General features: G+C 40.6%; 1 protein-coding gene across 2 annotated transcripts in view; it reads right to left on the reverse strand.

Annotated features, from left to right (window-relative positions):
* DOCK11 (dedicator of cytokinesis 11) overlaps positions 1-14,490 on the reverse strand; it is a 189,857-nt gene that overhangs the window by 32,173 nt on the left and 143,194 nt on the right. For both annotated transcript variants that reach the window (XM_060002424.1, XM_060002425.1), the window contains 4 exons: positions 9,263-9,445; positions 6,928-7,041; positions 4,423-4,638; positions 4,278-4,335 (listed from right to left, as the gene is read on the reverse strand). In XM_060002424.1, the coding sequence (XP_059858407.1) occupies positions 4,278-4,335; positions 4,423-4,638; positions 6,928-7,041; positions 9,263-9,445 (571 nt within the window). The remainder of the gene's footprint in view (positions 1-4,277; positions 4,336-4,422; positions 4,639-6,927; positions 7,042-9,262; positions 9,446-14,490) is intronic.

Consider the following 14,490-nt stretch of genomic DNA (forward strand, 5'->3'; position numbering starts at 1 on the left):
GCTAAGGGGGGAAGTCCTGAGGATTTTACTACTGCCACCATTTTAGAATACGATTTTCTAGTTTGAGTAGAATTTTCCAGGCTTAAAAATAGATGGCACCTATAAATAAATATGTAAACCTCTCCTATATTTAACATTATTATTATTATTTTTTTTTGCGGTACGCGGGCCTCTCACTGTTGTGGCCTCTCCCGTCGCAGAGCACAGGTTCCAGACGCGCAGGCTCAGCGGCCATGGCTCACGGGCCCAGCCGCTCCGCGGCACGTGGGATCTTCCCGGACCGCGGCACGAACCCGCGTCCCCTGCATCGGCAGGCGGACTCCCAACTACTGCGCCACCAGGGAAGCCCTTTAACATTATTTTTTGTTTAAAATGCAAAACATCATTTTTTTCCTACTCAGAGAAGGGCTCTTTGATTTCTGTGAAGGATAAATTCTAAAAAAAACCTTGAAGGTATTATGAAATAAATACTTAAATGACTAGTTAAAAGCACTGTTTCCACTTGTTGAAACATGTCACATTGTTTGATGTTCAGGCTAGCTGCCTCAAGCTAATGTCCAAAAAAACCCCACAGCAATATTTAAGTTGCTATTTTCTCCAGTACTATAGTTATAATTCTAAAGCTTAAGAACTGATAATGGAGATTAATAATTCTTGATTTTTGCTTAGTTTTAAGGTCTTTGCACTTGTGAAAAAAATTCTAAGGAAGTACTTTAATACATTTAACTATTTTCAATATATAAAGGGTTTATACTCAGTAGACAAAAAACTCTTATTTCAGATTTCTACTACTGAAAAAGATGAGATTATATTAACCTGATATACCTGAAAGACACACCTAAAACTTTATTTAGTACCATGTTTAGGGCTCTCATATTTGTTAGTTTTTTGCAGCTGCAGGTGTGCAATTTCAATATGTGTTTTTACTGCAATTTCTCAGGCATACCGGTGATGTAGGAAAAAAACCCTCAAACAAGGCCTTCTTCTGATAATTAATCCCATTCTCCATGTTGAAACCACTATGTACTAAAAAGAGAATACTAGAGTATACCAATTTCAAAATATGGATTGTTCAAAAGAAATTCAGTATCAAACAGAAAGTGTTAAATTTAAAATGAATCTACATTTTAGTCATGCTATCTGGGAAGAAAGATACATAGTTAACTGTAGGAATTCTGGAATTAAAAAACAAAACAAAACATGGTAGTGTTCTCAGAGCCAAAACCGCAGCGATGTGACTCCCACAAGATGGTTTCATTCTGCCCAAATGTCATTCATTTGACTGCATTCAAGGAAATAGCTTGGCAATTGTGATAGATAGCGGGAGATTTCTTTGCAATGTCCATTGCCAATCAATTTTTAAACCTAACTCAACTGTTTTACTATTTAAGTACAACAGTCAACAATACTAATTTTGGAAAGGGAAGCTTTCAGGAAGATTCCTGAATTAGACTTGCTGGATCCTGAGCCCTTCAAGACCATGACTCCTTTTTGTGGCCCCCTTCCACCCCTGCAACCAGCCCCAGCTCTATTGAGACATAATTGATATCCCACACAGCGTAAGTTTAAGGTGTATGTGTTGATTCGATACATGTATATATTGTGAAATGATTACCACAGTAGTGTTTATCACCACACATAATTACCATTTTGGGGGGAGTGAGAACATTTCAGATCTATACTCTTAGCAACTTTCAAGTATATACCACAGTACTGTTAACTATAATCACTATGTACATTAGATATCCAGAACTTACTCATCTTTTAAGTGGAAGTTTGTACCCTTTGACCAAAATTACCCCATTTCCGCTACCCCTGGCTACCACCATTCTACTTTCTTTTTCTACAAATTTGGCTTTCTAAGATTCCACGTGTAAGTGAGATCATACACTGTTTGTCTTTCTCTGACTTATTTCACTTAACATAATGCCCTCAAGCTCCATCCATTTTGTCACAAGTGGCAGGATTTCCTTCTTTCCATTGATTATATGTGCCATGTCTTCTTTATCCATTCATATAGATACATTTCATATGTTTTCATGTTATTAATAAGCATCTTTTCATTTCAGCTTGAAGAACTTTTTTCAGCATTTCTTGGAAGACAGGTCTAGTGGTGATGGACTCCCTCAGCTTTTGCCTGGGAAAGCCTTCATCTGTCCATTTCTGAAGGACAACTTTGCTGGATGGAGTATTCTTGGTTGGCAGTTGTTGTTGTTTTTCTTTCAGCACTTTGAAAATCTCATCCCACTCTCTCCTGGCCTGTAAGGTTTCTGCTGATAGTATCCCATAGATCACATAGGCTTTCTTCACTCTTTTTCATTTTTCTTTTTTCTCCTCTGACTGGATAATTTCAAAAGTCCGGTCTTCTAATTCAGATTATTTCTTCTGCTTGATCCATTCTGTTGTTAATACTCTCTACTGCGGTTTTTTCACTTCATTCATTGTATTCTTCAGCTCCAGAATATGTTTGGTCCTTTTTTGTGAGATTTCTATCTCTGTTTAACTTCTCATTTTGTTCGTGTATTTTCCTGATTTTGTTGAATTTTCTGTTTTATTGTGGCTCACTGAGCTTCCTTAGAAGAGCTATTTTGAATTCTTTATTAGATAAATTGCAGATCTCCATGTCTTTGAGTTTGGTTACTACGAGATTATTGTGATCCTTTGGTGGTGTCATGTTTCCTTCATTTCTCATGTTCCTTGAAGTCTTCCATTGCTATCTTCACATTTGAAGTAGCAGTTACCTCCAACCAACTTTCCTGACTGATTTTAGGAGAGAACAACCTTCCATCTGTCCTGCTGGGGATTCTGAGGCTTTCACAGCCCTGCTATGGATACACCTGCTCCACGGTTCTCGCTCCCTCTTATGACAGAATTCTTAAGCGTGTATGTCTTTTCTCCATCATGCAATACACCAGGCCAGGTGCTAACAGCCTCCCATTTGATCTCCCAAGGGTGATTCTAAAGTTCAAGCTTGTGGTCTCTCCCTGGCCCACCGATTCTGGCTGGTTTTCTGCACATGCTCACTAGCCATCTGCCTTCAGGAGCACGCACAGAGATCCAGCTACGGTATGTGGTTGAGGCGCGTGGAGCACCAGGGGTGCCTGTGGGCCAGCTGGGTGGGATCCACAGGCTAAATGTCTCCAGCAATTTGTTGGTGGGCTTTTTGATGGAGTCTGTGATGCGGTTAGTAGGATCTGTGTCCCTGTAATGCCCTCTAAGTCCGATGGGCTGCGCTCCCAGCCTCTTCCTGCCCCCCACTCATTCAGTTCATGACTCAGTACTCTCGATGGGGCAGGAGAGAAATGGGCCTCTTTGGCAACATCTGCACTGCTGGGAAAGGCAGTACCCACTCACATGCTCTCACTTTTCCCTGCAGAAGAAATCACGGTGAGAAAGTCTCTCTTGGCACTGAGCTGTGCCACCTTGGGGAAAGGGTGACACGAGTGAAATCAAACTGTTCCTCTTATCCTCTCCAGTGTATTCAAACTTGTATAATTTTTGCTCCGACAGCACGCTGGAACTTCTCCACTGGACTTCTGGACTTCCCCCAAGGCTCCCTCATCCGTGGGTGGTTATCTAAAGACAGTGTTCTCCAGGGGATCCCGGACTGCAGCTGAGAGGGGCTGGAGGCAGCTCATAGGCCACTGCAGGGTCCACAGACAGGACACAGATCTGTCTGCCTATTACCTGATGCATGGGTGGGTAAAATTCCTCCCAGGTCCCTTGGCATGTGGTGCTGGATCCCACAACTCCCACAAAGGCACTTACGTCCATGTAGGGATGCCAGATTGTTGTTGAGATGGGTATACAAACGAGGGACATCTTATAAGGCCATCTTGCTGATGTGCCAACTCCCTTTTAATGCCAAGATATTGTTGCACTAAAGTGGCTGTAGAGATCTAATTTGTGGGCAGTTGTTGGTAAAGTTGAGGCAGATAGGGGAAAATAAGTGGTGTGTATTATCCAGGGCCTCTCATAAGCCCTGAGAATTTCATTTGTGGCAGTCTTCCAGGGAGACAGTCTTGGAGAATAAACATTGGGCATCAGGCCCGGCCCTGTACTATTTAGCTTATTCTTGTACTCTTAATGAAAGCAGAAGGCAAATGAACAATCCCGTTTTCTTTTATAACAAGTTCTGTTTAACAGTGAATAAGGCTAAAGGTATAAACACATTTTTCAGAGCTCAATCATATCACATTCACAGGTGCAAGCTACAAAGATAAAAATTCTTGTGCTAACTGAAGTCCTCCCCATCTCTAAGAACAGAAATGCCTTACTTTTTCGATGAAGAAACTCTGCAACCAAACCTGCTACATGGACATAACACATTGCTGCCTGAAAAAGGATGACAAAGAAAGAACTGTCAGATTGCGCTCCAGGGTTTTGCAGGGTTGTGTTTAGAACAAAGCCATAAGTAGTCACCTCTGAAAAATCTCCATTTTTTATATGAATCTTTGCCATGCTATCAAGCCAGGTTTTCCTGAGCTCTGGGGTACTTGCATAGGACTTGGCTAAGCTATACTGGAGATCAATTAGCATTTCGGGGTCTTTCTCATGCTCCTTCATTTGAGCAGTGGCCATAAGAACAGTACGGATTCTCTTGGTCAAGTCTTTAACTTCTGTGGGAAAAGCAGTTGCCTAATATCAAAACAAACAAAAAAGACATGTTTATCAATATTACCAGTGCGCTCTAAGCCTAGGCATCCAATCCTGGGAATAACACACAACTTTTACCCCTTGTTAGAGATCTTGGTATTTGGTTCTTGGTTCTTGGCATGTAGCTTGCCTAAAGAGTTTTAAATTAATTCTTTAAAATATATCTCACTAGCTCAGGCTTCAAAAGCAATGAGTTTGAGGGCAGTATATTCATAATACATAAAAGCACGGACTTCGGAGCCAGTCTACCTGGCTTTGAACCCCAGCTCCTCCACCGTGAATTCTACAGCTATGAGTGTAATCTATATTCACTTTTATTGTGTAATTTTAGTTACAACAGTAACTAAAAATTGACAGCTTACTATGCACCAGGCAGTGGCCTAGGTGCTTTACATGTTTTAAATTTTATAACAACCTTATGAATTAAGTACTATTATAATTCATTTTACCAATGGAAAACCGAGGTACACAGCAGTTAAGTAGTTTGGCCAAAGTCTTGCAGTTGGTAAGTGGTAGAGACAGGATTTACACCCAGGCAGTTTGGCTCCAAAGCTAGTGATCTTAGTCACTCTTCCATACCGACAAGCATACTTATCCCATCTACCAACTACCATATACACTAAAGTGAAAACCATACTGCAAAAATTTCCAATTATGCAAATAAGAGTTTATGAATCACAGAACACTCTGAAGAGTTTAAAGAGATCATTAACTTCTCTCAACGTGTCTGTACCCAAAAACACGAAGTTCGAGTTTCCTCTTTATCTTGGGCACTATTAAGGAAGTCCTATTGCTTCCTATTAACCCCACTGGAGTAATCACAATTATTTGTAGGATTCAGAGAAGATGAGTAAGGGACAGGTACAGGGCTTTGGGAGCCTTTCAATGTGAATATAACCAAATGTGGAGAAAAGTATTTTTAAAAGTGCCTTCTTTAAAGATGACTTTTAAAAATAATTATATATGTAAAGTCTCTTCTTATACATTAATAGAGATTCCATTTACTGGGAGAAAGCTATACTTTGTTGTACTAGAGTTTATTGGTAATGACTTCCCTACCAGGATAAAACTAAGTCATTTCAGAAATGAGTCATGAAAAAGATTTCCTATCAAGGAGGGCTAAAACAGACCCCATTTACTTTGAAAAAGTTGCTAACCCAACTTTTACATAACATGGAATTAAGGATGGTAAGAACTGGTAAAAATAAACTCTTAGGGTATAAGTAAAAAAATCCTAAATGACATAAGCTTTTTCTGTGCTCATGGGATTAGTTGAAGCATATACTGATCTCCCGAGGAACCAGCACTGGCTGAAAAGCAAACTTTCCCAGCCTGACAATGGCTGGCACTACTCAGTGTTTTTTTCAGTTTCAGCAACATTCCTATGGGAATATTTTTTGGTACAAAGATTCGACACATCCCAAACATTAAGTATGCTGTGACTGTGGGCTTTTTTTTTCCCCCAGATTTTACACAAATTGTCAAATTATGCTGAAAGATGACTTTTCCCAAGAATGGGGATGATTCCTCGGGGAGGAAAAGTTCTCTACTGGCAAAGGATTCTTCTTCCCTTGTACGCATGCATCACTGAAGATCAGAACCTGCTCTCCATGCAACAAAACAAAAAATGAATTTTCACAATGTTATAGGTTTTAAGCATATAGCTTGGAAAGAGGAATGGTGGTCAGGGTCTTGGGTTTGGCCTCAGCCAGCTGGTGCCTAAGAATGACAGCCTTGGACTTGGATTTGCCAATAAGTATCTCTGGTAAGCCCCAGTTAACAGATGATTCTTTAAACTCAGAAAAGCATCAAATAAGGAATCCCTTCTGTGCCATTCCTTATCTGCTGGCAAAGGATCAGGCAGCTGTTAGCTACTCTAATAAGTGAGGTTTTGTGAAATTTCAAACTCAATGCTTAATTAACCAATCTTATAAATGGTAACAACTGTTAAGAAAGGACCGATTTCTTTTCTGAGCAAGTTTAAAAATCAAGCCCAGAAAAAAATTGGAATCCTATCATAACTATGTATACACAGTATAGCCATTGATCCATCCATTCAAATAATATTGAATATCCACTGTGTACCAGGCAGTGTTCTAGGTGCTAGAGGTTCAGTGGTGTACAAGACAAAGCTTTGACTCGTGAAGCTCACATTCTATAAACTCTACACTATATAAAAATTGTAAATCCAACACACAGTTTAACTTGAGGAGTGTAAGCTTCCCCGACAGTGAACGTAGTTCTAACTTTTTACTTGAAGTGAGAACATACCTTCATAGGTCTGTCACTATTTGCAAAATTACTGATAATGGATAAAGACTCCTGAAATCTCGATCCTCCGCTTAGTGCTACATCAGCTATCAGCTGGCTTACAGCAATGATAATCTGTGGGAAGAAGCAAACACCATTTTTTCAAATGTCTTTTGCACAAATGCTGCTTATTTTCATCATTGTACAAACCTATAAGCACTCATATGAAATTCTTCTTTTGAAGATCCTACATAGTTCCATCAAAATCTATTTTCTTCATACATGAGGGGTTTAAACTCTTCTGTTGAAACAGCAACTTCAGAGGTTCCTAATTACAAATTTTATTGGGACTTTTCTTGGTTAGATGTGAAAAACCTTCCAAACTCACGGCACAGCTAGATCTAAAACTGTTTTCATAATTAGTGAACTAATACAATGGTGGTCAGGTCTCTACTTTCAATATGCCTGCTACGTAGTAGCTATGGCAAAGTTGGGAATAAATGACCTTTTTCTTGATGGTTTCTCATTTCTTTTCACTAGTCTATTTCAGTGTGCTGGACTTCCAACTCCAGCACCTCAGCTCCCTTCTTTGTTTCTGACTGGGGCCTATCTAGTTCAGATAGCAGTATATGTTATGGCATATACATTACATGATGATAGCAGTATAATATAACAGAATGGTGCTTTTTAATTTCTCAGGCTCCTTTGGTTGAATGCTTAAATGATTCAGGCTAAGGTGTTAGTGGCTGGACGCTTTACCCCTGATCTGGAGAAGCAAGATACTGTAGGAGCTGAGTGCAGGCTCTTGAGTGAAACTGCCCTAGATTCAAATCTTGACTTTATCCATTATTCACTGAGTGGGTTTGAGAAAGTTAACTACCCCTCCTGTGCCTCGCTTTCCTTATTTGCAATATGGGGATGATAACAATACCTACTTTATAGAGCTGTTATGAGGATTAAAGAGATCATAATCACAATACTACTACTTAACCACTTTATCGACCACTTAGAACCTGGTTCTACGTCTGCACATTTATTAATTCATTTATATTTGAATAAAGGACTTGAGAAAAATTGATGTTTTAACCCAGAAGAATGGACCCTACTGGGGAATTTTCAGATACACCAGAACACTAATTGCAGAAATGTTTTGGGGGAAGATGGTACTCAAGTGACACCTCTATGAAAGCAAATATTAGACACCCTAACATATAATGCTGGCCCTAGTACCCAAAAGTAACTATATAGAAGATTTTTACAGGAAGCATATACTTCTATCAGATTTTCACATCACTGACAACGTTTCTAAAAAGCTGCTTATGGCTGTTTCCTCATTTATAACCCAGTCTCCAATAAACAACTGCAACGGGCCAGACCAAGGCAGTGAAGACAGAAATATGACCAAGCATTTCCCATATTATGAAGAGGGCTACTGCCAAGAAGTCCCAATTGTTGTTTAATTCAGAGAGTTGTTTCACCAGATAAGCTAAAAAACATGGAGACGCTGAAAAACTGCCACGTACTCAGTGTCTATTATGTGCCAGGCACCACACGCACTTTATTTTTAACCCTCATGATAACCCTGCAAGGTGAAACATACTTGGCCTCATTTTACAGATGAGGCAAAGAGTTAAGACAAATTGAGTATCTTGCCTAGGGTCACATAAGTAAGTAAGTAGCCGAGCTATGATTTAAGCCCAGGTAGGTCCAATTCCAAAGTCCATGCTTTCTACTAAACCTTGAGACTTCTCTCATTTTTTTTACTAACTGGGCATGCTGGAACATGAAAAGTACAAGTGCTTTGTTTGTTACTTAATCATCTCGTTTAATCCTCACCACAACCTTACGAGGTAGGTAGGGATATTTACCACTATTTTACATATGAAGCAACTGAGGCACCGAGAGGCTAAGGAAGCCCTTGCTAAGGTCACAGTGTGTGATAGTCCTGGAATCTGGAATCTATGCTCTTAACACCTATGCTGTAGAGTAGTGCTGCCCAACAGAGATATGATCTGAGTCACATGTGTAATCTGAAATTGTCCAGTAGCCACATTAAAAAGTAAAAAGACACAAGTGAATTTTAATTTATTTTACTTACCCCAATATATCCAGAATATCATTTCAACATACAGTCAATATAAAACAATTGAGATAGTTTACTTCTTTGTACTTAGTCTTCAAAAGCCAATGTGTATTCTATATTTACAGGAGATCTGAATTCAGACTAGCTACATTTCAAGTGCTAAATGGCCACCTGTGGCTAATAGCTATTGTACTGGATTGGGTAGCTCTAGATCTTGACATAGAGGCTAAAGATTGAATAGAAGAAAGAAGAGGAGCTTTGGTTTTCACTGACCTGCAGATGTGTCCTCAAAAAGGTTTTCCTTTTGGTATACTCAAAGTTGTTTCTCATCAGAAGATACAAAAGTGCAGAGGCTTCATTCCTGGTTGAGCTAATCTTTGATGTGCAGCACTTTAAAACCTCATAGCAAAATGCAGCACACATGTTTACCCTTCCTTTGAAAAAGGCTGAGGGAAACTAAAGAACAGGAAAAACATAAGTAAGTATCTGAAAACCCAATCATAAAAGCCAATCAACTACCAAGTGCCTACTATATTCTCACCTACAACTATGCTGGGTGCTTTGAGGATACAAAATCAACATAAGGCTAGGGCTCCGCTCTGGAGAACCCAAACTAGTTAAAAACATAAAGACCAGCATGTACTAATGACAGAACGATACAAGTCAGTATACAAGTCTCTACAAAAATGTGAGGTACTGACTATAAGTGCTACGGATCTAAGAAAAGCTCATAATGGTCTGGAAAAGAAGATGAGTAGGTTCTCAGTAATATGTATTAAATTAATGAATGACTGAAATGATGAATGATTGATGGGTCTCAATTTGGGCCTTAAAAATGGTTAGGACAATCTGCATTACTTACTCTTTTGCTTTATATTTAAACAGTTCCTTATATTATGAACTTCCAAATGCTGAGAAAATTATACCAGGCATCTATTCAGCAAATAAAGTTGATCTTTAAACAAAATGAGGTATAGATGAAGTGTACACACACAAACATAAACATGTGCATCCTCTATTCATAAACTGTTGATCAAAATACATGTTGGCATAGAAAAAGAGTAAAAAAAGTAACTAATTCTCAAAACAGGCAAGTGGCTGCTACCTTGAGAACATATTCACTCTGTTTTGTGGAAAATAAACTATACGTATAACATAGGCTTATTACAATCTTCCATGCTTACATGTCTAGGGAAGCAAGTAGTAAGCTACTCCAGGGCACACAATGGATGTTTCTCAGGGAGTGTGAAGCTAGAGGGCCACCCTTGCAAAATTATTTCTTGGGAATATTGAATTTAAACCCATATTATAGGAACCTATCTTCGTTTTATCACCGTAACACCAAGTGCAATGCTATGCAGATAATGAAAGTTCAATAAATGTTTTCTAGTTGGCAATTGAAAGATCTCATCAATAGTCTCACCGGATTAAACCAAATCTTGTTGGGCAAGATACTCTAGTATGAAAATAAAGGAAGGGAAAGCATAGCTTTAGTGCAGTTAATCCGCTGTAAGAAGTCTTCTACCGGAACTTCCCTGGTGGTCCAGTGGTAAAGAATCCGCCTTCCAATGCAGGGGACGTGGGTTTGATCCCTGGTCGGGGAACTAGGATTCCATATGCTGCAGGGCAACTAAGCCCACGCACCACAACTACTGAGCTCGCGCGCCTCAACTAGAGAGTCCGCGTGCTGCAACTAAGACCCGACACAACCAAAAATTAACTAACTAAATAAATAGTTTTTTTAAAAAAGGAGACTTTAATGTGCCATCTCCTGACTTTAAAAAAAAAAAAAGAAGACGTCTACCTACATCACTTCTCTGAGTGGGCAATGACCAAAATCATCAATGACCTTGTAACTGCCAATTCCCAAGGACTCCCTTTCCACCTTATCTCATTAGACCACTCTGTACTGCATAATAATGCTGAGACTCTTCTCCTGTGGCTTCCATGATATCCTTCTCTCCTGCCTTTTTTCCTGCTTCTGTGACCGCTCCCTCTCATCTCCTCTATAGATTCCTCTTCCATCCCCTTCTATGTTGTTTTTCTCCCTACATTCCAGCTAAACCGGGCCTTGCAGTTCCCAGAATTTCAAGCTCTAGCCCAACTCCAGGCCCTTGCACATGCTTGTGCTTCTCCCTAGAATGTTCTTCCTTACGCTTTTCAAACAGCTGGCGCCTTTTCATATTTCAGGTCTCATTTTAAAAGTGACAAACCTATCTAAAGTAAGGTAACTCCCACAAATCATTATTCTCTATCTCAACACCTTGGTTCCTTCCTAGAATTTGTGACAATTACTGTTTTATTTACTTGTTTATTTTCTGCCCCACCCTCCTTACCCACTGAAAGCTTCATGAAGGCAGAGACTAGGCTTCCAGGCTACTTTTTAAAGAGATTTTCCCCCACCCGCAACAGTTTTCTTAATAAAAATCTAATTATGGTGCTTTCATGCTCCCTGATACCTAAAAGATGAAGTCTAACTCCTAAGATGAGGACATAATCATCTGGTCCCCATCGACCTCTTCAGTCTCATCTCTTGCTGAGTCCATACTAAATCCTAACTCCAGTGCTGCAGAGAAACTTTTGCTAAATTAGTGTTTCCCGTCCTTCTCCTATTCACCCTCAGTTCTCTGTATAGACTTCTTTTAGACTAATGGTATTTGTGGATGTGCATCAATGTGTGTGTGTGTTCCCCTCTCCTGGACAGTAAACCCTCGGACTGTATCCCTGAAACAATATCTGACATCAGTAAGTACCTACCCAGTAACTGTTCGTTAAATGAATTATTTCTGAATCTCTTTCCCTTAGTTTCTCGTAACATGCTTGCACTGAACTCAGTTTTCCATTTATTTCTTTATCCAAAAAACTGTATTACAGAGAGGACTGGAGTTGGCAGTGTGAACACAGCCTGCAGGGAGTTAGTGCACCACGGCTAGCCAGGAGGGAGTCTGGGTAAAAGTCTGAACCTGCCGAAGAGGCAAGAGACTTTTTCTTCCCTCTTTGTTTCCTGGTACGCAAGGAGAGCGGATTAAGAGCGCTGCTTAAAGGAGCTCCAGAGACGGGCGCGAGCCGCGGCTAAAAGCACGGACCCCAGAGACCGGCATGAGACGCCAAGGCTGCTGCCGCCGCCACCAAGAAGCCTGTGTGCGAGCACAGGTCACTATTCACACCTCCCTTCCGGGGAGCCTGTGCAGCCCGCCACTGCCAGGGTCACGGGATCCAGGGACAACTCTCCCGGGAGAACGCATGGCGCGCCTCAGGCTGGTGCAATGTCATGTTGGCCTCTGCTGCCGCAGGCTCGCCCCGAACACCGTGCTCCTCCCTCCCCTCGGCCTGAGTGAGCCAGAGCCCCCGAATCAGCGGCTCCTTTAACCCCGTCCTGTCTGAGCGAAGAATAGACGCACTCCGGTGACCTACACGCAGAGGCGGGGCCAAATCCAAAGCTGAGCCCCTGGGAGCTGTGAGAACAAAGAAGAGAAAGGGAAATCTCTCCCAGCAGCCTCAGGAGCAGCGGATTAAAGCTCCACAACCAACTTGATGTACCTGCATCTGTGGAATACCTGAATAGACAACGAATCATCCCAAATTGAGGAGGTGGACTCTGAGAGGAAGATTTATGATTTTTTCCCCTTTTCCTCTTTTTGTGAGTGTGTATGTGTATGCTTCTGTGTGAGATTTTGTCCGTATAGCTTTGCTTCCACCATTTGTCCTAGGGTTCTATCCGTCCGTTTTTTTTGTTGTTTTCTTCTTAAAAATTTTTTTTCTTAATAATTATTTTTTATTTTAATAACTTTATTTTATTTTACTTACTTTATCTTCTTTCTTTCTTTCCTTCCTCCCCTCCTCCCTCCCTCCCTCTCATAACTTTATTTTATTTTACTTACTTTATCTTCTTTCTTTCTTTCCTTCCTTCCCTCCTCCCTCCCTCCCTCTCTCTCTCTCTTTCTTTCTACTTTTTCTCCCTTTTATTCTGAGCAGTGTGGATGAAAGGCTCTTGGTGCTGCAGCCAGGAGTCAGAGCTGTGCCTCTGAGGTGCGAGAGCCAACTTCAGGACACTGGTCCACAAGAGAGCTCCCAGCTCCACATAGTATCAAATGGCGAAAATCTCCCAGAGATCTCCATCTCAACACCAGCACCCAGCTTCACTCAACGACAAGCAAGCTACAGTGCTGGACACCCTATGCCAAACAACTAGCAAGACAGGAACACAACCCCACCCATTAGCAGAGAGGCTGCCTAAAATCATAATAAGGCCACAGATACCCCAAAACACAGCACCAGACATGGACCTGCCCACCAGAAAGACAAGATCCAGCCTCATCCACCAGAACACAGGCACTAGTCCGCTCCACCAGGAAGCCTACACAACCCACTGAACCGACTTTAGCCACTGGGGACAGACACCAAGAGCAACGGGAACTACGAACCTGCAGCCTGCAAAAAGGAGACCCCAAACACAGTAAGTTAAGCAAAATGAGAAGACAGAAAAACACACAGCAGATGAAGGAGCAAGATAAAAACCCACCAGACCTGACAAATGAAGAGGAAATAGGCAGTCTACCTGAAAAAGAACTCAGAATAACGATAGTAAAGATGATCCAAAATCTTGGAAATAGAATAGACAAAATGCAAGAAACATTTAACAAGGACCGAGAAGAACTAAAGATGAAACAAACAACGATGAACAACACAATAAATGAAATTAAAAATACTCTAGATGGGATCAATAGCAGAATAACTGAGGCAGAAGAACAGATAAGTGACCTGAAGATAAAACAGTGGAAATAACTACTGCAGAGCAGAAGAAAGAAGAAAGAATGAAAAGAACTGAGGACAGTCTCAGAGACCTCTGGGACAACATTAAACGCACCAACATTTGAATTATAGGGGTTCCAGAAGAAGAAGAGAAAAAGAAAGGGACTGAGAAAATATTTGAAGAGATTATAGTTGAAAACTTCCCTAATATGGGAAAGGAAATAGTTAATCAAGTCCAGGAAGCACAGAGAGTCCCATACAGGATAAATCCAAGGAGAAATACGCCAAGACACATATTAATCAAACTGTCAAAAATTAAATACAAAGAAAGCATATTAAAAGCAGCAAGGGAAAAACAACAAATAACACACAAGGGAATCCCCATAAGGTTAACAGCTGATCTTTCAGCAGAGACTGTGCAAGCCAGAAGGGACTGGCAGGACATATTTAAAATGATGAAGGAGAAAAACCTGCAACCAAGATTACTCTACCCAGCAAGGATCTCATTCACATTTGATGGAGAAATTAAAACCTTTACAGACAAGCAAAAGTTGAGAGAGTTCAGCACCACCAAACCAGCTTTACAACAAATGCTAAAGGATCTTCTCTAGGCAGGAAACACAAGAGAAGGAAAAGACCTACAATAATGAACAGAAAACAATTAAGAAAATGGGAATAGGAACATACATATCGATAATTACCTTAAATGTAAATGGACTAAATGCTCCCACCAAAAGACAGAGACTGGC

This window comes from Delphinus delphis, chromosome X, assembly GCF_949987515.2.
Source record: "Delphinus delphis chromosome X, mDelDel1.2, whole genome shotgun sequence".
Taxonomy (NCBI): domain Eukaryota; kingdom Metazoa; phylum Chordata; class Mammalia; order Artiodactyla; family Delphinidae; genus Delphinus; species Delphinus delphis.